This window comes from Heptranchias perlo, chromosome 2 (assembly GCF_035084215.1).
Source record: "Heptranchias perlo isolate sHepPer1 chromosome 2, sHepPer1.hap1, whole genome shotgun sequence".
NCBI classification, from domain to species: Eukaryota; Metazoa; Chordata; class Chondrichthyes; order Hexanchiformes; family Hexanchidae; genus Heptranchias; species Heptranchias perlo.
Genome location: NC_090326.1, coordinates 48,354,001 through 48,377,572, shown reverse-complemented (window position 1 = coordinate 48,377,572; position 23,572 = coordinate 48,354,001). Strand labels below are relative to the sequence as shown.

The 23,572-nt window shown below is 40.6% G+C and overlaps 1 protein-coding gene across 6 annotated transcripts in view; it reads left to right on the top strand.

The window, feature by feature from the left end:
• The window catches only part of relch (RAB11 binding and LisH domain, coiled-coil and HEAT repeat containing), a 125,631-nt gene that overhangs the window by 81,619 nt on the left and 20,440 nt on the right, over positions 1 to 23,572 (top strand). For all 6 annotated transcript variants that reach the window (XM_068001861.1, XM_068001859.1, XM_068001858.1 and 3 more), the window contains 10 exons: positions 7,159 to 7,230; positions 7,311 to 7,451; positions 7,558 to 7,722; positions 11,061 to 11,208; positions 12,459 to 12,615; positions 13,094 to 13,217; positions 17,112 to 17,160; positions 17,920 to 18,005; positions 18,110 to 18,216; positions 22,111 to 22,210. In XM_068001861.1, coding sequence (XP_067857962.1) covers positions 7,159 to 7,230; positions 7,311 to 7,451; positions 7,558 to 7,722; positions 11,061 to 11,208; positions 12,459 to 12,615; positions 13,094 to 13,217; positions 17,112 to 17,160; positions 17,920 to 18,005; positions 18,110 to 18,216; positions 22,111 to 22,210 — 1,149 coding nt within the window. The remainder of the gene's footprint in view (positions 1 to 7,158; positions 7,231 to 7,310; positions 7,452 to 7,557; positions 7,723 to 11,060; positions 11,209 to 12,458; positions 12,616 to 13,093; positions 13,218 to 17,111; positions 17,161 to 17,919; positions 18,006 to 18,109; positions 18,217 to 22,110; positions 22,211 to 23,572) is intronic.

Below are 23,572 nucleotides of genomic sequence, written 5' to 3'. Positions count from 1 at the left end.
TGGACCAGCCATCTAAATGCTGTGGCTATAAGAGGTCAGAGACTGGGTATTCTGTGGCGGGTGACTCACCTCCTGACTCCCCAAAGCCTTTGCATCATCTACAAGGCACAAGTCAGGAGTGTGATGGAATACTCTCCACTTGCCTGGATGAGTGCAGCTCCAACAACACTCAAGAAGCTCGACACCATCCAGGACAAAGCAGCCCGCTTGATTGGCACCCCATCCACGACCCTAAACATTCACTCCCTTCACCACCGGCGCACAGTGGCTGCAGTGTGTACCATCCATAGGATGCACTGCAGCAGCTTGCCAAGGCTTCTTTGACAGCACCTCCCAAACCAGTGACCTCTACCACCTAGAAGGACAAGAGCAGCAGGCATATGGGAACAACACCCACCTGCACATTCCCCCTCCAAGTCACACAGCATCCCGACTTGGAAATATATCGCCGTTCCTTCATCGTCGCTGGGTCAAAATCCTGGAACTCCCTTCCTAACAGCACTGTGGGAGAACCTTCACCACATGGACTGCAGCGGTTCAAGAAGGCGGCTCACCACCACCTTCTCAAGGGCAGTAAATGCCGGCCTCGCCAGCGATGCCCACATCCCATGAACGAATATATAAAAAAAACACATAGGGGAGTTATCAAGTCCCATATGACTTTGTGGTTGAGTTTGAGTTTCATTTGTCTCAGACACAGTACAGAAGTTTCATCTGCCAATCATGTTCCTTTACATAACTTTTATGTAGCTAAGACAAAAGATCTTCAATTCTAGTGGCAGTTGGTTTCCACTGAGGGCAAGACTCCATGGAAGCGCATTACTGGACATAGCTGAGCAAATTGGATAGTGGAGTGAGTCACACCATGTTAGGGCAGGACTGACCAGAGAAACCAGGTAAATATCCTAGAATCCTCCAGCCCAACAACCTTCCGAGAACTCTGTGTTCCCCTGACTCTGGCCTCTTGTGTAACCCAACTCCCTTCGCCCACCTTTGGCAGCCATGCATTCAGCTGTTTTTAAGCTCTATGCTCTGGGAGTTTCCTCACTGAACCTCTTCACCTGCCTCTCCTGCTTTAAGACCCTACCCGCCCCCCCCCCCCCCAAACCCACCTCTTGCACCAAGCTTTTAGCATCCCTTCTAATATCTCCTTTGGCTAAGCATCCATTTTTGTCTAATTATACTTTTGTGATGCGCCTTGGAGTGTTTTTCTTATGTGAATGCAAGTTGTTGTAACACCATTTTGGAAGCACCTACACCACGAAGACTGCAGCAGATAGAGGGCAGCCCACCACCTCAAGGCAATTAGGGTTGGGCAATAACTGTAGCCTTGTCCGCATCAACCACATACCAGCAAAAATTTGCTTAAAAAAATATTAGCCACATGACCCTCCATATGCAAATATGTCTAAAGTGCACATGTAGTTGAAAGAATGCTAGACTACAATAATCTTCTTTGTTATTTTGTGGAAAGGAATCGCCCTCCGTGTGTGTGTGTGTGTGTGTCCCTCCGCGCGTGTCTGTCTGTCTCTTGCCCTCCCCCGGTGTGTGTGTGTGTCTCGCCCTGTTTTTTCAGTGCTACTATGAACTTTCTCTTCCTTTTAATCTCCAAATATATCATCCTACACTCTCACTGTTGAAATGCAGGTGGAGTGCAGTCTGCTATTCGTTCCTAATTAGCTTTTAAAATTCATAACTTGCATATACTGACTAAGCTAGTAATGTTTTGGGGCAGCAGATGGCTGTTGGTGCATCTAGCCTACTTTCCAAACCACCTACCGGTTTTCTCACCCTGATTCTGGCACCAATGGCCATATTTTCTTTTTCCTTATGGTAATTCATCAAGTCCCTTTTTAAAACCTACCATGACTTTTGTTCCACCAGTTCTGTGGTAATCAGTTTCACTGATCTATCTGCTTGTTGCTTTAAAAAAAAGTCTAAATTTCCTATTTTCCTTTTGACACCTTTTAAATTTGTGTTCTCTGGTCCTCAAATCCTGTGCTCAACAGAAGAACTTCCCTGGATCCAAATTCTCATTACCCGTGGAAATATTGAAGACCTCTCAAGTCCTCCTTCTTCCTCCTCCCCCCCTGCAGAGAGTTAAGTCCCAGGGTAGATAATTCCTCCTCAAAACCCGGCCCTCAAGGTGCAGTGGCTGATCGTGCTAACTAATGTGCAATAATCCAAAGAGATATAGAAGATCGGTGGCAGATAGAGGTGTAAAGTCACGAGGTTAGATAGAAGAAACAAGGAGTGTGACTTGTACGTCGAAGGACGTAATGTTGAAATTGTGTCTGGCCTTGATGAGGCCACAATGGAGTATGGTGTTTAGTTTTGGTTTCCATATTACAGGAAAGAATTATTGGATGGAATGCAGAGGAGGGCTACAGGGCTGATTCCTGCCCACACCTTTTAAATTACTAAAAATTGAATTATTAGGCAAATAAGATTTGCATTTACTTGAAGTAATTATTCAAGTTGCTTTCGATATACTGTGAAACCTGTAAATTAGGGACTGACAACAGCTGTCCTTTTTGCATTATTTTCAAAATGGTCATTGTATGTACTGTAAAAATGTTCCCAACAATCTTGAAGAACCAGCTGAGATTATGATCAGCACCTAATTAGGTGCAACAATACTAAGAATCCCCCCTCCCACACACCAGCATTCATTTCTGTTCACTTAACAGTTTTGCAATCTAAATTCCCGTTTCATTTCAAATCCCTCTCACTTGGAGCAGAGTTGTAACTTCAGTAATGAATTGCGGTTCTTCATTCTCTTTATCAGCATTAGGGCAGTCACAGGACAAAAAAAGGGGGAAATGTGATGACAGGTTGTGCCGGTATATTGAAGTTTCCAAAGGCAAGTCTTAGAATAAATTGAGAACAGGTCACATTATGCGTAGGAATGAAACAGATCCCCTGAACCTGATGGACTACATCCTAGAGTTTTAAAAGAGGTGGCTGCAGAGATAGTGGATGCATTGGTTTTCATCTTCCAGAATTCCCTAAATTCTAGAACAGTCCCTGTGGATTGGAAGATAGCAAATGTAACCCAGCTATTCAAGAAAGGAGGGAGAGAGTAAACAGGGAACTATAGGCCAGTTAGCCTGACATCAGTAATAGGGAAAATGCTAGAATCTATTATTAAGGATGTAGTAACAGGGCATTTAGAAAATCATTGTATGATTAGGCAGAGTCAACACGGTTCTATGAAAGGGCGATTGTGTTTGACAGAATAGTCTCAAGGTAAGAGGTTGGCCATTTATGACCGAGATGAGGAAAAATCTCTTACTAAGTTACACTTGTTTTGTAAGTTAAACAAGTCAATTACTCACCAACCAATCACTTACATGTTTCCCTGTGACGTCACAATTGGGTTTTTCTCAGACCGTATGGGTCGGTTCTGACTGACTCCGACTGTACTCCCGCTCTCTCCACGCTGTTTATATCCCCGCTCTGGTGTGTCTCTTTCCCGCCGCTCGCCGACTGTACTCCCGCTCTCTCCACGCTGTTTATATCCCCGCTCTGGTGTGTCTCTTTCCCGCCGCTCGCCGACTGTACTCCCGCTCTCTCCACGCTGTTTATATCCCCGCTCTGGTGTGTCTCTTTCCCGCTGCTCGCCGACTGTACTCCCGCTCTCTCCACGCTGTTTATATCCCCGCTCTGGTGTGTCTGTTTCCCGCCGCTCGCCGACTGTACTCCCGCTCTCTCCACGCTGTTTATATCCCCGCTCTGGTGTGTGTCTTTCCCGCCGCTCGCCGACTGTACTCCCGCTCTCTCCACGCTGTTTATATCCCCGCTCTGGTGTGTCTCTTTCCCGCCGCTCGCCGACTGTACTCCCGCTCTCTCCACGCTGTTTATATCCCCGCTCTGGTGTGTCTCTTTCCCGCCGCTCGCCGACTGTACTCCCGCTCTCTCCACGCTGTTTATATCCCCGCTCTGGTGTGTCTCTTTCCCGCCGCTCGCCGACTGTACTCCCGCTCTCTCCACGCTGTTTATATCCCCGCTCTGGTGTGTCTCTTTCCCGCCGCTCGCCGACTGTACTCCCGCTCTCTCCACGCTGTTTATATCCCCGCTCTGGTGTGTCTCTTTCCCGCCGCTCGCCGACTGTACTCCCGCTCTCTCCACGCTGTTTATATCCCCGCTCTGGTGTGTCTCTTTCCCGCCGCTCGCCGACTGTACTCCCGCTCTCTCCACGCTGTTTATATCCCCGCTCTGGTGTGTCTCTTTCCCGCCGCTCGCTGACTGTACTCCCGCTCTCTCCACGCTGTTTATATCCCCGCTCTGGTGTGTCTCTTTCCCGCCGCTCGCCGACTGTACTCCCGCTCTCTCCACGCTGTTTATATCCCCGCTCTGGTGTGTCTCTTTCCCGCCGCTCGCCGACTGTACTCCCGCTCTCTCCACGCTGTTTATATCCCTGCTCTGGTGTGTCTCTTTCCCGCCGCTCGCCGACTGTACTCCCGCTCTCTCCACGCTGTTTATATCCCCGCTCTGGTGTGTCTCTTTCCCGCCGCTCGCTGACTGTACTCCCGCTCTCTCCGGCTGTTTATATCCCCGTTCTGGTCTCGCTCTTTCCCGCCACTCGCCGACTGAAGAGCGTAAAAAGCTACAGTGAACCAGATGATTAGACTACAGTGATTAGATGATATCACATCACATGTTCGAGTGAGGGGTAGCCTATGGGGACGCCTGGAAGAACAGGGTCTGATTAGAGAGGCAACATTGGCTCAGAAGATGCAGGTTGTATCTGATTAGTTTTAGATTTCTTCAAGGAAATTACAGCTTGCTGTCCACCTGGATTTCAAAAAGGCATTTGACTGTGTTATCCTACATAAGACTGATTCACAAGGTGCATGCTTATGGAATAGATGACAAAGTATTAAGAATAAAAATCTGTGTGGATGCTGGAAATCTGAAACAAAAACAAAAAATGCTGCAAACGCTTAGCTGACTCGCCAGTTGAATGTTTCCGACCTTTTAATTTTTGTGGCAGTGTGTTGAAGGGTAGCTGAAAGGATGACCACAAAAAGGTGGTGTTGCAAGGAGAGATATCAAGTGGAAAATTGTTGCTGGTGGAGTGTCTGAGCTCAGTACTGATGCTCAGTATTGATGCTGCTTATAATTTTTATAAATGACTTGCAGGATAAGAACATAAGAAATAGGAGCAGGAGTAGGCCATATGGCCCCTCGAGCCTGCTCCGCCATTCAATAAGATCATGGTTGATCTTCATCCTCAACTCCACTTTCATGCCCGACCCCCATATCCCTTGATTCCCCTAGAGTCCAATAATCTATATCTCCGCCTTGAACATATTCAACGACTCAGTATTCACAGCCCTCTGGGGTAGAGAATTCCAAAGATTCGCTACCCTCATAGGACAACCCCCTCATCCCAGGAATCAATCTAGTAAACCTTTGTTGCACCGCCTCTATAGCAAGTATGTCCTTCCTTAGAAAAGGAGACCAAAACTGTACACAGTACTCCAGGTGTGGTCTCACCAATGGCCTGTAAAATTGTAGCTAGTCTTCCTTACTCTTGTACTCCAACTCCCTTGCAATAAAGTCCAACATACCATTAGCCTTCCTAATTGCTTGCTGAAACTGCATGCTAACTTTGTGTTTCCTGTATGAGGACACCCAAATCTCTCAACACCATGGAATATTGTCAATGCACATTCATATTTGTTACTCAACTAGAGGATTGCTTAACACTTGTACTATGGGGAGAACATGGGAATTCCCCTCATTTGATCCAAGTAAAGGAAGCCCTTTATATCTAGCCGTTCACCTTGGTGAGTGACTAAGTTTACATCATTGTCGGCTTGAGAAAAATCATTTCCGATTGAGCTTAGCTCACATTTGAGTTTACTAATCATTTCAGTACTTTTGACATTTTGGGAGTAACTTTCATTTGTATAAAATCATAATCGAACTCCATAGATGCAGTAGGATGACCCGCACTTCAAAAAGACTTGATGGGGGTGAGGCTGCTTCATTTTTTATTTCAGTTAAATTTTAAGATATATTCTTGATAAGCAATTATCTTTTTCACATTTTAAGGTAGTAATTCTAATTATGATCTGATTGACAAACCTCCCAGGGCTGCAGTGCATTTGATGTAGGCCATGGCACCAGAGAGTGCAGAGTACTGCTTCACAATTAAGATTCTCAAAATAATGTGTTTAATCTTACTGGGAGAGTTACGAAGCAGATAAGTAGGTACTACCCCTAACCCAAAAAAAATTCAAGTAGAAAATCATGGGCCACTTTCAACCTATTAATGAGAATGATATTAGCAAAAACTTAGAAGTGGCCATGACCCTGGCCTCTGTCTGGAAACAACGTATGGCTCAGAGGCTCCTGCTTGCTTCAAAAATAATTAAATTGTATTGCAATTTTCTTCATTTGAGCAATTAGTAAAACCTGATGTCTGTGATATTTTCTAGAAATAAAAGCGCAAAACCTAATTAGTTCATTTTGTTAAAGGCGTCAAACGTGGAACTCCAACAAACTTCACACATTCTTTACATTGGCTAATAACAAGTTGAGAACTTCTCAGTAATGTGCTTGTGACAGGCTCAACAGGATATGTTTCATGTAATGAACCCTTAGGTTGCCAGCAGTTCCAAGAAATTCTGTACTCCCTGAACCAACCTTTTTTATTTTGCTGAGTTTTCAGAACACACACTGATGCTGAAAACTCCTCTTATGTGATGGCTGTTTGCCTTTATGAGCACCATATTGCTGGTGATGGGATTCCTTCATTTGTTGTCATGCTCCCTGTCCAATGACCCAACCAAGATTGGCAGCTCTTTATTTGGACAAAGCTTGGGTCCAAATATCAGCAGAAATTAAGATGTGAACCCAGGTATTCCAGTCTGTGTCAGTGTGTTAAAGGATTGTGCCAACGGGTTACTAGAAAAGCATGGATAAATTCTATATTTGGTTACTCAATTTTTCTCAGTATGGGAATGACTTGCAAACACAATCTTGCAACCTCAATGGAAATACTTTTAAATTGAATTGTCTTAATTTTCCCATGTTCTTATTTTATACCTACTGACGGATTTGACTTGATGTAAATTATATCACCACAGAGAAAAGGAAAGTGCAGAGCATTTTATTCATTTTACTGTATTATTTCCCCTTCTCCAGATCAATCACAAGTATCCAGAACGAAGATTGCTAGTGGCTGAAGCTTGTGGAGCACTAGCACCCTACTTGCCTGTAAGAAACATTTGCACCTTTCTGTTTAAAATAAACAAATCCAGTGATTATTGAGCTAAATTAATGGTTCTCCTTTCTAGAAAGAGATTCGCAGTTCTCTGGTGCTTTCAATGCTGCAGCAGATGTTGACAGAAGATAAGGCAGACCTTGTGCGAGAGGCAGTCATTAAAAGTCTTGGTATTATTATGGGATACATTGATGATCCTGATAAATATCTTCAGGTATGGTATTGTGCCAAGAACCTCTTTTTTTCTATTCAGATCAAATATCTTTATGGAAATTCCCACTTTTGTTCCTCTGTATAAATAGCCTTTTTTCCCACCACAGGGTTTTGAACTGCAAATGTCTGCCTTAAACGACCCCTCAGAGAGGGTAATTAATGCTACGCATCAAGTTTTCCTACCAGCTTTTGCAGCCTGGACCACAGAACTGGGTAAACTCCAGTCTCATCTCATTCCGACACTACTAAGCAACATTGAAAAAATACTCAGGGTAGGTTAAAAGAATGCATCTATATAATTTTTTTTAAAAACACCTTTTGGTCTCATTTAATTAGTACATGCCATGAATGCCCATGGAGAGTGATGGAAATAAAAATGAGGTTGGGGGAGGGGTGGAAAAGCTATGATGCAACGTGCCCCAGAACCTAAAAATCTATACTTCTAGTTTAGTTATGATTTGTCTGTTTTAACATGCTTCTTTAGTTGGAAACTACTTCTGTGAATTATACTGTTCAGTTGCACTTAATATGTTTTTGTCTTGTTAGTATTCTAAATGTAATCAAACTGATAGTTTCAGGTAGATTTGGATTGTATACCACCTCATTGACTCAGTGTACATTACAGTGCAATTATTTTGCAGAGCAGATTGTTCTTTTGAGCCCTGCATGCCTTTACTAATAATGGGACTTGGTATAATGGTTGGTGAATAAGAAGAATGAAATGCACAGGGAAGCATTGTGGAAAACTTTAAGGAAGAATGAGAGAGATCTTTGAGGGACCACAGAGATGGATTGCGTTGTCTTTTCAGGTTCTGCGCTTTATTTCTGCAGTGGAGATTAAAATTGCATTTGTCCCAAGATCCAGAGCCTTTTGCTTTTAAGGACAAACTAGTAGATAATAGTTCTTGAGTCTAGACCAGGAATTGTGCACCTGCACAAAATGGCTACTTACATTGCCAAAACAGTGACAAATCTTTGTGTACCATCATTGTGATTAAGAACCTACCATTCTGTGAACTCTATTCACATATATTCTTGATCTGAACCTTCCATTAATTCAGTATCATGAACTGTGTTGTAGTAATGGTGAACGTAACTGTACTAGGTCTTAGGATTGGACCCCATCTTAAATTAAGTTATTTATGCTCTGTTTTGAAGACCAGATTATCTTTTTGTGCTGGTAATGGCTGTTGTGCATTGCGGCAAAATGGATAAAATAGGTTGAATTGAAAGGTGGTTGAAACTTGGATTTGGCTCAGACTTGTTTTGTACATCAGGGGATCCAATCTGTGGCCCATGGGCCACATGCACTCTTCCCACCCCTTAGAACACCAAGATCTGTCAGTATTAGATACTAAAATCATAGAAACATGGAACAATACAGCACTGAAGAAGGCCATTTGGCCCATCTTGCATGTGCTGGCTCTTTGAAAGAACTATCCAATTAGTCCCATTCCCCTGCTTTTTCCCCATAGTCCTGCAAATTGTTCCCCTTCAGGTATTTATCCAATTCCCTTTTGAAAGTTATTATTGAAACTGCTTCCACCACCCTTTCAGGCAGTGCATTCCAGATCATCATAACTCATTGCGTAAAAAAAAATTCTCCTCAACTTGCCTCTGGTTCTTTTGCCAATTACCTTAAATCTCTGTCCTCTGGTTATTGACCCTTCTGTCACTGGGAATTCTCCTTCTTTACTCTTATCAAAACCCTTCATGATTTTGAACACCTCTATTAAATCTCCCCTTAACCTTCTCTGCTCAAAGAACAATAATCCCGGCTTCCCTAGTCTCCACATAACTGAGGTCCGGCATCATGATACCATTCTAGTAAATCTCCTCTGCACCCTTTAAGGCCTTGACATCCTTCCTGAAGTGTGGTGCCCAGAATTGGATACAATACTCCAGCTGTGGCCTAACTAGAGATTTATTAAGGTTTAGCATAACTTCCTTGCTATTGTACTCTTTGCCTCTGTTTATAAAGCCAAGGATCGCATATGTGTTTTTAACTTGTCCTGCTACCTTCAAAGATTTGTGCATATTCACCCCTAGCTCTCTTTACTCCTGCACCCCCTTTAAAATTGTACCATTTTGTTTATATTGCCTCTCCTCATTTTTCCTACCAAAATGCATCACTTCACACTTCTCTGTTAAATTGCATCTGCCGTATATCTGCCCATTTCACCCGTCTGTCTGTTCTCCTGAAGTCTGTTACTATTCTCCTCACTGTTTACTACATTTCCGAGTCTCGTGTCATCTGCAGACTTTGAAATTATACCCTGTATACCCAAGTCCAGGTCATTAAAATGTATCAAAAAGAACAGTGGTCCTAATACCGACCCCTGGGGGACAGCACTGTATACTTCCCTTCAGTTTGAAAAACAGCCGTTCACCACTACTCTCTGCTTTAAGTCTCTTAGCCAATTTTGTATCCACACTGCCACTGCCTTTTTAATCCCACGGGCTTCAGTTTTGCTAACAAGGCTATCATGTGGTACTTTACCCAACACCTTTTGAAAGTTCGCATACATCAACTGCACTACGTTAATGAGAATGTGGATTTAAATTTTATATGTGGCCCCCAAAGGTACCCACCTATGTGCCTCAAAATGGTAAAACACTTTGGACCCCACGGTTCTCAGTGAACAAACTATATGGTGTACTAAACAAAAGGTGGCAGATGGAAACAGGAGAAACTGCCCATCTGCCTTACAGAAGGAAAGTGCACTTCAGTATTTATAATTCCATGCAAACAAGGCTTATAAAATTCTAATTTTCCCTCTTCCTTTACCCTTCCCCTCCCAAATAGACATTCTTCATGTATGAGCCTAGACAATGACAGTAAGGCCAATTGGCTTGCAGACTGGCATGGGTGTTTTTTCCTCAAACTCTTGCACATCTTTGGGGACTTGACCTTTACATATTGTCTTTCATTTGCTATTTCTTCCATGTTTTAGAACAGAGTGATCACACCAGAGTCTGTACAGAGCCTGGCTCAATAATCTCAGGGGACAACCCTGAACGGGGTGACTTAAACAGATAGTGACAACCCCACCACCACCCCATTGGAAGTATATAATTGGCCAAGCTAAGGCACATGTAGGATAAACTACATTTAAATAAAAAGTACGACGATATTAATATTGGTAATCATTTTTTTTTGCAAGTATCAGAACCATTAGTTTTCTAACTGTAGCAGTTTTAGATCAGTAATCTAGAACTTTTTGAACTGTATATACTTTTTAGGGACCAATACCAACACGCATGGAAATATAGAAATCCAGTTCATCCCCTAATTTTGTTGGATTTGAAGGTTGTAAAATAATTGGTGGTGCACATAGTAACAACTGGTGTAAGAAATGGGAAAACTAGATTTCTTAATATTTACTTTGGGTTAGTTGAAAGAATTTAAATTGTCCTTAATCTTCAAAGTAATCATAAGCACTTTCTTGTATTTTTTTAAATATTGATTTAATTAAGGTTAATATTTGACTGTGGAGGTTGCTGTGTTGCAAGTATGCTAGTTTTTTTAAATGGCCATCTATTGAAGCTCATCTGACTCCTGCATAATTTCTAAATCCTAACTATTTTGTTTCTGCATATTTTCATTTAGGATGGAGAGCATGGACTTGATGAACATAAGCTCCACCTACATCTTTCAGCCATGCAATCGCTGATTCCACCACTCTTTGCACTCGTGCTGAAAAATGCTCCTTTCGCAAGCAAAGCAAAGCTTCAAGGAGAAGTGCCACAGATAGAAGGTAGTGTATTTTACAATAATCTGCTAATAAACATTATTTATAAAAATTGTGCAAATACAGTGTCAGTGAGGCCACACTTGAATATTGCGAGTATTTTGTGTCCCGCATTCAAATCGACATTGCATTTAAGGATAATTAGAGAAGATCGTTGAGGATGATTTGAGGACTTGGAATTTAAACGTTAGGAGGATGTTTTTGCTTCTAGCCACACATGCATGAAATTTAAAAATTAGCCACCCAAGGATTGGTGCTCAGCATATGTGCGAGAATTCAGTTCATTGTGATGCTTCGTTGGCAATATTGCGAGGGACTGTTGACTGATCATCTGACTCTGCAGCCACCAGTCTTGGGTGAATTCCTATGGACGACTTCTGCTCATCCACTATAACTTCGGTGGAAGGGCCACGGAAACCCCAGGATGAAATGGCAGAAATAACGTTTACGCTGTTTTTCCATGGTCTACGCCAAAGTTATGACGGACAAGCAGGCGAACCCTCTTGGATATTCATCCCCTCAGTGTCTGTGGTATAACTGCACCTTTTTAAAAAAAAAAATTCTTTCAAAATATCAGGTAGCTATCATTACTACATCATGCACTATATTTTGCTCACCCAAGTTTTTTTTTAAAGGATTAAAAAAGTGGGCCTACATTATATATAATCAAACCTCCTACATTGCTGATGTATGACATTCTTGCTTTGAGTGTTTAATTAAATGTTAAAGCTGGTTAGGAATTAGTGTAAACAGATGAAATACTTACAGGACACAATGGTTCCTGTTTCTTGGGCAGGTGGTATGTGTCATCGACAGAGGGCAGCCAGCCAGGAGCGAGGGATGAATAGTAGAGCAATAGTAAGCAGTAATAGATATTCTGGAATTTTGCTTGATCATTGGGGATCACGGGATTGGAAAGTATTTGTGCAAAACATTTCCTGAGGAATTTATTTGGTAGGATAGAGTCCTTGAGGGGGTAGATTGTTCATGGTCTGTGAAGGCTATGGGCTTTATAACCATGGTGAGCTCTGAAGCCGACTGTAGTGTCCCAACTGCCACCACACTTGAGATCAGCGATGGGACCAAACCGGGAACGTCCTTGGACTTTATAGTTCAGTTACTTGGATAAATTCAGCAAGCACACCAAAGGTTAAGGAACAATTGAAGTAGCAAATGCTTCCCTCACTGAAAACATGACCATATATGTATGCTTCTATCATGAATCTTTTTTATTGATTAGTAAATTTTTTTTTAAGTGACCAGATTCCCTCGACCAGCTTCCCCTCTTCAAGATGTGGCAACAATCATTGGAAGCCGAGAACAGTTATCGGTGCTATTGCAACTGTACGATAATCAGCTAGAACATGAGGGCACAACTGGCTGGGAGAACCTTCTGTGGGTCGTCAACCAGCTGTGAGTTGGTCTCATCCTACTTTCAACAATGCCCTTTAAAATCTGCCTGCTGTAATTGTTTACTGACATCAATTCATACACCATAGAGCTTGTTGCCACACTTTTTTAAGACAATCCAAACACGGTACATATTTTAGCATGTACCTTTTAACGTGGATTATTATTAAATGTTTTCCTTGCACAATCATGATGGTGTTCTCATCTGAAGGAATGTTGGTTTTAATTTTCATGTCTTACAAGAAGCTTTTAATTTTCATCCACTTTTTTGGTTTTTAGATATTGACTTCTGATATCATTTACAGATTTTATAGGCGAAGCTTATTAACAGTTGAAATGTTGAATTACTGGAAACATTTTGTTGGAGTATTCAAAATTGATAGTTCCTTACCGATTTCATTACTCATTTGGAGATTACTGAGGGTCTGGTCGCAAAACTAATTAGAAGTTATAGCGACTCTCCATTTTTATTTCCTTGCAGATTACCGCACTTAATAGAAACAGTTGGTAAAATTAATGTTACCTCAACATCCTGTGTCCATGACTTCTCCCGGTATTTCTGGAGATTATGTCGAACGTTTGGTAAAATTTTTACAAATACAAAGGTGGGTAAATTTAAACTTCTTGTTGAAAATCTAAACTAACTGACGATAACCTTGTGTTAAGTAGTTTTCATATTATGCACAAAGAGGAACTAAGATAAATGCGCTACCTTGTATAGAAGTTTACTGGCTTAAATATTGGCTGATTTAATCATCCAGATGTAATGATTGTAGTGATGCTTAAATATTCTGCCAACCTTCAGTTTTTCCTATTTATTTCCACATTTTTATTACTCCATTTCTGCCTAGAGCAGCATGTGCCTATCAGTAGCTTTCATGGAATTATCTTTGGGGCTCAGGGAGAAATTTTGCAAATGTTCCCGAAGGAAATTAAATGAATAGGGTCGAATCCACCATAGAGCAGATTGTAGTCTGTGAAAGAAATGGTCTTTGATGGACTAAATTTCTTTATTTTTAATCCAAGTATGTACCTAGTTACATCATTCTTCTGACTGGGAGCCAGAATCCAGGGGATTTTGCCCAGGGGAAGGGGCGGAGGGCATAGTGCTCCCACTCTCCCTCTCAGCAGTTTTAACAGTGCCTACTTTCTATTCTCACCAAAGAAAAAGGGTTAAAATTACAGAGCGAGGGAATCTGCACTTTTTTTGAAAAAAAACAATCAATTTTCTTTCTCGTGCCTTTTGCTATGACTAGAAGAGAAGCCAGGACTCTTGAGAGGAGGCACCATTTATTCTGTCGCTGTTGAAGTTGCAGGAGTGGTACAGGTTGGCAGTGGCTGTGTTTTTTGCCACTGCAAATTCTACTGTGCTATGGTTTGGATATAAACAGCATAGAAAGGAAAAGCAATTGCTTTCAATAATTATTCCACCTAAAACTAAATGGTCTTATGTTACAATTTTTGTTGGAGCTATTTATTGCGATGAGATAGTAGGTACAGCACAGGACGTGGCCATTTGGCCCATCGTGCCTGTACCAGCTCTTTGAAAGAGTTATCCAATTAATCCCATTCCCCTGCTCTTTCCCCATAGCCCTATAAATTTTTTCCCTTCAAATAGTTATCCAATTCCCTTTTGAAAGTAATTATTGAATCTGTTTCCACCAACCTTTCAGGCAGTGCATTCCAGATCATTACAACTCGCTGCATTAAAAAAATGTCCTTTTGGTTACTGACCCTTTTGCCACTGGAAAAAGTTTCTCCTTATTTACTCTCTCAAAATTGTTCATGATTTTGAATACCTCTATCAAATCTCCCCTTAACCTTCTCTGTTCTAAAGCGAACAATCCCAGCTTATCCAGACACTCCATATAACTGAAGTCCCTCATCCCTCGTACCATTTTAATAAATCTCTTCTGCACCCTCTCTAATGCCTTAACATCCTTCCTAAAGTGTGGTGCCCAGAATTGAACACAGTGCTCCAGCTGTGGCCTAACCAGTGTTTTATAAAGGTTTAACATAACATAAGTTATATTTATTTTGACTACAAAAACCATTGGGTTGTGTAATGAAAATTGTTGTAATGCTGCTTTCCTTCACATATGAGCTCAGATGCTAAAATTGCTACTGTGGCAATTTAAAAATTCAGTAGTGCTGTTTAGTAGTGGCAGTAGTAATAAAAGGTGAAAAGGAATTATGAAACTCTACCATGATGTCTGATATTGTGTCATTCTGGTTTATATTCTGAGTTGGATACCTTTCCAAAATTCATTTATGAAATGGGGAGGGCACGGAATGGTTAGCAACAATATTTTAGAAAAAATGATTAAAATGTAGATCTTCGTTTAGAGTGCTTTGGATTTTGCAAAATGAGGATTGCCTTACAGTATTCCTTTCTCTACTTGCTCCACTTCTTTCCCCCTCTCAACGGTTTAACCCAGCTCAGAATCACATCAATTCTAGGAGAAGCTTTTGTACCAATCTCAACTGAGGTTAGATTTCAGTCTGGTCTCCAAGCACTGTCATGTCACAGTGTTAATAGTTATCCAGCTAGCCCAATTATTTTTCTTGAAATGAGCACTAGAACAATGCAAATGGCTGGTAACTTTAATTTAGACATCTAATGGTTTATTTTATAATCTACCCGCTCAAGGATTCTACCCCACCTATTTCTTTTTATTCACTCATGGGATGTGGGCGTCGCCGGCAAGGCCAGCATTTATTGCCCATCCCTAATTGCCCTTGAGAAGGTGGTGGTGAGCCGTGTGGTGAAGGTTCTCCCACAGTGCTGTTAGGTGGGGAGTTCCAGGATTTTGACCCAGCGACAACGAAGGAACGGTGATATATTCCCAAGTCAGGATGGTGTGTGACTTGGAGGGGAATGTGCAGGTGGTGTTGTTCCCATGTCCCTGCTGCCCTTGTCCTTCTAGATGGTAGAGATCGCGGGTTTGGGAGGTGCTGTTAAAGTTGCCTTGGCGAGTTGCTGCATTGCATCCTGTGGATGGTACACACTGTAGCCATGTGCGCCGGTGGTGAAGGGAGTGAATGTTTAGGATGGTGGATGGGGTGCCAATCAAACAGGCTGCTTTGCCTTGGATGTTGTCGAGCTTCTTGAGTGTTGTTGGAGCTGCACTCATCCAGGCAAGTAGATTCCATCAAAGATTCCATCACACTCCTGACTTGTGCCTTGTAGATGGTGGAAAGGCTTTGGGGAGTCAGGAGGTGAGTCACTCGCTGCAGAATACCCAACGTCTGACCTACTCTTGTAGCCACAGTATTTATGTGGCTGGTCCAGTTATGTTTCAGGTCAATGGTGACCCCCGGAATGTTGATGGTGGGGGATCTGGCGATGGTAATGCCGTTGAATGTCAAGGGGAGATGGTTAGACTCTCTCGTTGGAGATGGTCATTGCCTGGCACGTGTCTGGCGCAAATGTTACTTGCCACTTATCAGCCCAATCCTGGATGTTGTCCAGGTCTTGCTGCATTCAGGCACAGACTGCTTCATTATCTGAGGGGTTGCGAATGGAACTGAACACTGTGCAATCATCAGCAAACATCCCCATTTCTGACCTTATGATTGAGGGAAGGTCATTAATGAAGCAGTTGAAGATGGTTGGGCCTAGGACACTGCCCTGAGGAACTGCTTGAGGGTGAGTTCTGCATTCGTGCTCCCTGATCCCCAGAAATTATCAAGATAAAACCCATGATATTCATCCATTCATCGCCCAGTGTGACGAGAGCCATTGTATCTTCTGGAGTATTTGATCTTATGCATCACCCTGTAATGTCAAAACCCATTGCCAACCAGATATTTCTATAGGAACCAAACTCAACATTTCTAATGTTTTGAGGCTTGTTAATTTTAAATCCGTGGCTTTTAGGTCTGCACTCATAGTCTGAATCAAATTTGTCTTCCATTTATATCTGTGTGTCTCAGCATTGTGAAGAATCAAATCATGTTGTCCCTCCCAACCCATTTTCTCTAATGAAAGTTCAGCTCAGAGTCTAGCTTCTAGTTTTTGTAGTATATTTCCATTACATCTGATTGATTGAAAATTCCTGAGGCCTAATTGGAATCACTAAAGATGTTTGAATTTATTAAAGCTAAAGATAAAAGGACTGAACATGAAGTAGCTGGTTCTGTACAAATTACAATTTAACAACTGAAAGCAGGGACAGTCCTAGGTTCCCAAGTCCAGATTTGATTGTTCACTCTTCGATTGTATAATATCTAACTTTGATATTGTTCATAAATGACAAAACAAGTAAAACTGAGCCTATACTTGTATCTTTCAAATTTTGCTTTTAAAAGGAATACTTAAAAATTGAATCTTTGGTTATTCAATTAGCTAACTTGGCTTTTATTTTAAGGGGTATATGTGTTTAATTTACAATACCTGCATTTTGAATGTAACTAGCATAATGGGTATGTACTTCTGTGTGACTCTGGAATGTCTTTGCCTCTGTTTCAATATAACGTGATATATTGTACACCCTTAGGTAAAGCCACAGTTCCAGGAAATACTGAGGCTATCAGAAGAAGTTGTTGGTAAGCCACACCCACACACTGCCCACACTGTTAAATTTTCCAGTTCTGAATATTTATTGAAAACCTCATTTTACAGTTCTGGACAAGAAGGGAATAGAAAAGCAATATTAGCTATAAAACAAATCTGTCCTTTTTTAAAAATGTTTTAAGTGTGCATATCTAGATACAGTTTTAATGGATTAATTAGAATTTTTAAAAATTTGTCAGCATAACTTATGCAGAATGTAATTGTCTTTTCCCAAAATTTTAGCAAACTTAACTAAGTTAAGTTTCAGAAACCTGGTGTGTTTTAATATAGTTGTTTTCACTGTTTGGGCAGTTTGGAATCTAAGTTCTTCAGCCCTTATCAAGGGGCAACTGTGAAGTTTAAACCCTCATTGACTTAGCAACGCAAAGCAAATTAATTGTATTTGGTGAATCATACTGTTGTATGGGACCAGTGTTTTAATTTAATTGTCCTAAATAAAGTAACAGTACAAATCTAAAGGGTTGTGCTACACACATGGTTGTACCCAAGACGTTTACACTGATGAAAGTTAAATTATTTGTTCTGTTTTATACTTATTTTATGCCAGCTTTGTTATAACTTTGATGTAATCTTTCTGAAGGCGCACTCCATTTTAAATATCCAAATGTCAATCTATGACCTCTCAATGTGGTAAAAATAAAGTACAGTTATCCATTAGACAAATGGCTTGTGCAAAGGGGATTAAGTAGAACAGTTAAGTGATGTTGTGCATTGACTTATGTTTTGAAAAGATGCCTCTGCTACAGCTGGCAATGGAGTGTTAACAAAGGCCACAGTTCCCATATATGCAACTGGAGTACTCACTTGTTACAATCAGGTAATAGAAGTTGATATTTGTAATTCTAGAAACATAAACTTCCTCACGTTTTAGTGAATGGATTTGATGACTTGAAATGTTCAGTATGTGTAAATGTACTGTAGGAAGAAGACCGGAAACTCTTAGTGGGATTTTTGGAAGATGTAATGACCACACTTTCGTTATCTCATGCACCCCTTGATAGTCTGAAGGCTTCATTTGTGGAACTGGGGTAAGAAAAATGATAAATTGTGGATATCAGAGCAAGATGTCTAATATTGTGTCGCAAGATCTGGAAGTGCAAGGAAGGAGTGATTATTTTCTCCAGGTGGCCACTTCAATCATGTTGGCAATGCTGTAATTTCCTATGAAGCACAATGTTCTTCCTCTGCTGAAAAAATCTGCAATAAAAACCAGACTGAAGTGGCCAAGACAAAATTTTAGCAAGACGAGTTATGATAGTCATTGTCTGAATATTTTATTGGCATTAGGAGGTAAGAGTAGTTAGACCAATGTCTGCATTTTAAACACACATCGTGTGTGAAAAACATGTATCAGAAAATTCTGTATTGGATTCAGTAAATTAAATTCTGCCACATAGATAATGAGATAGCTGGAGCTTGCTTCTCCTGTTTCCTACATGTATCTAAATTCTGAACATTAAACAATATAGTGCAAAGTGCAGGGTTTTTTTTCAGCATCTGGTTGACGGGACTGGGGGACAGTAGATTTGGCACTGAACTGTAGGTGTAGATATAACATGCAATAGAAAGCTATTTAACTCATAGCAGTTATAAAGTCCATAAAATTGCCAAGTATTGCTGTTTTCATCCTATGATTTAAAATTTGGCAGGGCAGTTCAGTCTTAAGTAATGTTTCCAAGACCAGGGACTCTGGTGTTTACTATCTGTGCACGTCTTCTGGTTTGAGCCAATATACATCTTTTAGGATTTCACCCCTTCTCTGACTGTCCTCTTATTATTGACGTACTGAAAGGTTTGTTTTGTGTCTGCAGCTATGCATTTATGTCTCACTTTGCCTCTCTTCTTACCCTTTTTATCATGTTTCTGCATGTTCTTGTACAATCCCAGTGAACCCTCAACCCCTTTCATCCTACAGAATCTGTGTCAGCTTTTCCCTCTTTATTTTGTATTTATGTTAATTATTTGTTTGTTAATCCATTTATGATCACACCTTTTTGGTCTGAGCTCACCACCAGTATTGCAATCTCCTGGGAGAGGTGAAAAAATCTTTGAGCAAAGTAGGAAAAAACACTGGGAAATTCCTCTCCTACATTCAAAGCCAATCAAACAAGCTGCAGGAAACTGAATTGATTGATATCACTAATCGCAGCTAATCCCACTATCATCAATAACTCGATGTCTTCTACTTGCAGAAGCTCATCCAACTCCCTTTTATGGCCACGCTCACTTGAATGATCGTTCTGTGGCAACTATATCCCCAAATGGTGTCATGACTTCCATTTTCTGTACGTAGTCTGGGTCACTTATGAATACCAGATCAAGATGAGCACTAACTCTTGTGGCTTCTCTGCACTGGGTCAAGAAGCAGTCATGCATCATATTTATTAACTCAGACATGAAACCACTTGGGTTTTCCCAATTTGTATTGGGTTGATTGAAGTCTCCCATTAAAACAACCCTCCTGTTCTCACGTACCTGTCCTATCTTTTCATACAGTAAACTGTCTTCCTCCTTCTGCTGACCTGGATTGTTTTTTGCATTAGAGCAACTCATTTTGTAATTTGCTACCTCCCATAGGAACTTCATTCATTTCCCAAGTATCTCTGACATATCTGCTTATGCCACCTCCTTTTCTGTCTATTCTATCTTTTCTGAAGACTATATCCCTGAATGTTATATTTATTCCCATCTTCTGGAGTTAGGTGTTTCTGATGTTCCTGCTACATGTAATTCTCTGTTGCTACGATGACAACCTCCAGATCCAGAATCTTATTTCAAATGCTTCTAGCATTTGTGTGTGTATATATAATACATCTTAATGTAGATTTGACTCCTTTCATCACCCCCAATATCTGCCTTTTCCTGATCTCTGGTTCATGCAAGTATCTGAGTCCATACTCACCTCTTACTCTATGGTCAGTCTTGTCGTGAATCCTGGTTCTTCCCTACTCTCTGTTCACCTCCTCCACCTATCTAATTTAAATGGTTCTTGATTACTGTCTCAATGTTTCAAACCTTTTTATCCCTACCTGGTTTAGGGTACTGTCTGTTTTTCTGTAATAGCCCTTGTTCTGAAAGTATCCCCAGTTATCCACGAAAGTCACATTGTTGTTTTCACACCATCTACTCATTAACTCCCCAATTTTCTTGGCAAATTCTGCTTTCCTAAGCCTGAGAAATAAATGAGAACACATTATTTTGCACCTCTACCTGAGTTTTAATGTGATCCTCCTGGAAGTGATTATTAAACTATTATTCCTGTCCCCTGCAGTATCCTTTTGCCTTTCTCCAATATATACTGCTCTAGCTCCAAGTAGACAACTTACTACCCTGGAGGTATTATCCTTAGGACCACATGGCTATCCGTTTTCCTAAAGCAAAGAATCCATTACGACTACAATCTCTTTGCCTTTTAGGCTGCTCCTTTGTCCAAGCTAATCTCCCTGGTTTTCTAGCTGCCTTATTTTCCTCTGCATTTTATGGACAGTGCTTGGTATGTTAGTGCAGTCTCTTGAGTCACTAGTGTCTTTTCTAGAATTACATAGAAAATACAGCACAGAAACAGGCCATTCAGCCCAACTAGTATATGCCTGTGCTTATGCTCCAAATGAGCCTCCTCGCACCCCTCTGCACATAACCTTATCTGCATAACCTTCTATTCCTTTCTCTCTCGTACTTATCTAGCTTTCCCTTAAATTAATCTATGCTATTCGCCTCAACAACTCCATGTGTTAAAGCCATAAACCTTTCCTTAAGCATAATGATCTATTAAACCTGGTTTTCTCATTCGTAAACATCCCAAGCAAACGCATCTCATAGCCTCCATCTTACTTATTCTTCACTCAGTTGATGCCCTTTTAATCTTGCTTCTCTCATTGCCCCTTCTTGATTTAATTTCTCGTGGGTGTCTTTTTATTTCTTTTACTTCCCCCAGCTTGCTTCATTTTTAATTTTCCTTCTCCCAGGATTACTCTTTTAAACTTAATTGACTATGGTGTTCCCTAATTGCGATCCTCTTTTAATTTTTAATTACTGTCCGATGCTCTTTTTTTAAAATATTGCCTCATTTCAGTGGTCCCCTTCAACATTTGGTTCTCATGGTACTTCCCTTTCACCTTTAGCTTCTGTCAACTGTCCCCTTTAACTTTGAATTCTCTTAGGTGCTCGCTTTTAATTTTTTTTTCTGTATGTGCTGCTTTTTGATTTCCTTGCTTCTGTAGCTCCGCACCATTTCAAAGGCTTTGGAGAGTTTAGTTCGATGCTGCAGGTTCCTTTTCTATCCAATATACTTAGCTCCCAGTGGCGTCCATCACCTATTTTAATTTCTTATTACAGGATTTTTAGTCTTCGAAGTTCATCCACCTTAATGTATTTGGATTTATATTTGTGATCACGGAAGCCTTCCTAAGATCACAGCTATGCTAGTGACCAGAAGTGGAGTCGGCAGTTTTATTCTACTAGTGTTAATGCTTTCAGTTAGCTTAATTGGTTTGTGTCAGCAGTAACAGTAGAAGTTATTTTAATTTTTAAGGTAGGACTTTGGTCCAAGCTGGTTAATACCATCGGTATCTAGTTCAAGATTAGAATGGACATTTACCATCATAAATTTGACCTTTTTAATGATCAGTATAATACTGCGACTTCAATCAAAACAGAATTCAATAGATTTAGCATTAAGCTAGAGATATAGATGTCAAGGAATTTCAATAGTCACATTCTTGCAGGGCTGATATGCAGCTGCTTCTGTTCAGAATGTGTTGTCATTTAAATACAGACAGAAACCTGGATGTTTATGGGGGGACCTTTTAAGAGTTGAGAAGTCTCCTGTATAGGAAAGAACCTTTTTTTTTTCAAAAGCAGTAACGTTTGACAAATATTTTAAGTTTGATCTTTAAAGTTCACACTGTCTTTCTTATTTTTAGTGCAAACCCAGCATACCATGAGCTGCTTTTAACAGTGTTGTGGTATGGAGTTGTACATACTTCAGCACTTGTTAGGTGCACTGCTGCTAGAATGTTTGAGGTAAGGCTTTCAATAAAATAATTTTGTTTGCAATAAAGTTTTAAAGACTAGTAATTTTTTTAAGTGGTGTTGAGAGTCTATGTAATGGAGATATTAATGGAGTAGCACGTACCTTTTTGATTTAAGAGTATTGTTGAATGTGACTTGCACGACTTTACAATGATATTGTAGTGGAACATCTATTAATACAGGGGTGTGTGATTGCGTAGTTATCACTTTTATGATCAGCTACTGTGCTTTAGTCATTCAAGCAATGTAATTAGATTCTTGCATCTTTTAAAATGTAAGCTTTGTTAGCCAGGGTGTGAAATCTTTTTTGCTTCTGTAACATACCAAAGCTGCCAGACCTGATTGGTACAGTTGCTTGGCTCTTCAGAGAGCATGGTCCACTGTTATTAGAACAACTGCAGGATTCCTTCCAGAGCTTGGAGTTTGATTTCAAATTGGGAAAAAATGTTCCCCATTTTGAGGGGGACGTGTTAGCGGGAAAGATGAGAGTTGGAAAAATATTAGAGGAATTTAAGTACTAACCGGTGACACTGAGGATGCTGTTTCGAATTGGAAATTGATGTTAACAAGGGAAGCTGCTGACTTGGGAGTTGACTAAATGGGAAGAGGTGGGAAATCTACACCAAGAGCCATTGTTTTTAATGGAAAAGAAGAAACATGTGACTTGTGAAGTAATTTTTTTTAGTTCTAATATAATTCAGAACCGCAGGATAAATCTCCTGCATGTTTGGGATTCTTATTTTTTGGGCTAGAGGACAGGTTCGTTCCATGCTATATTTTTGAAATGAACTTTAAAGTTTGATAAACAGGTATCCAGTTTCCATAGCTGTGGTCTGGAGAAATGCTTATGAGCACAAGCTATAGAAAGACATAAATTAGTATCTAGTTTTAAATTTAATCTTTGGCATGCATGTTTACAGCAAAAAAAAATTACATTACCGAGTGCATTTACTACTCTGTGGTAAAAGGTTTTGAAACCCCTAGTGGTAAGTTTAGGACTTATAACCTAGATCTTTTGCTGAATGGCCAACTCTAGATATATACCCAAGGAAAGCAGACTTTTGAACACACATCCATCCACTTAGCACGTAAAGTCACTAATCTAGTTGGTTAAAAAAGATCTCACCTGTTTTGAAGATATGAGAAAATTAATTTTTTTAAACCAGTTTCTGGCATCGAGCAATAAACTTGAGAGATAAGTGGTGACATTTTATGAATTTACACTTTGCGCTTCACCCACCAGGAGTGCATGTCAGGAATTCGGGCATGCACTCTGAATTAGCCCTGCATGTATTTAAAATAATTAGGACTGGAAGTAGTGCAAACTGGATGACTTCTCTGGGCAACAATATT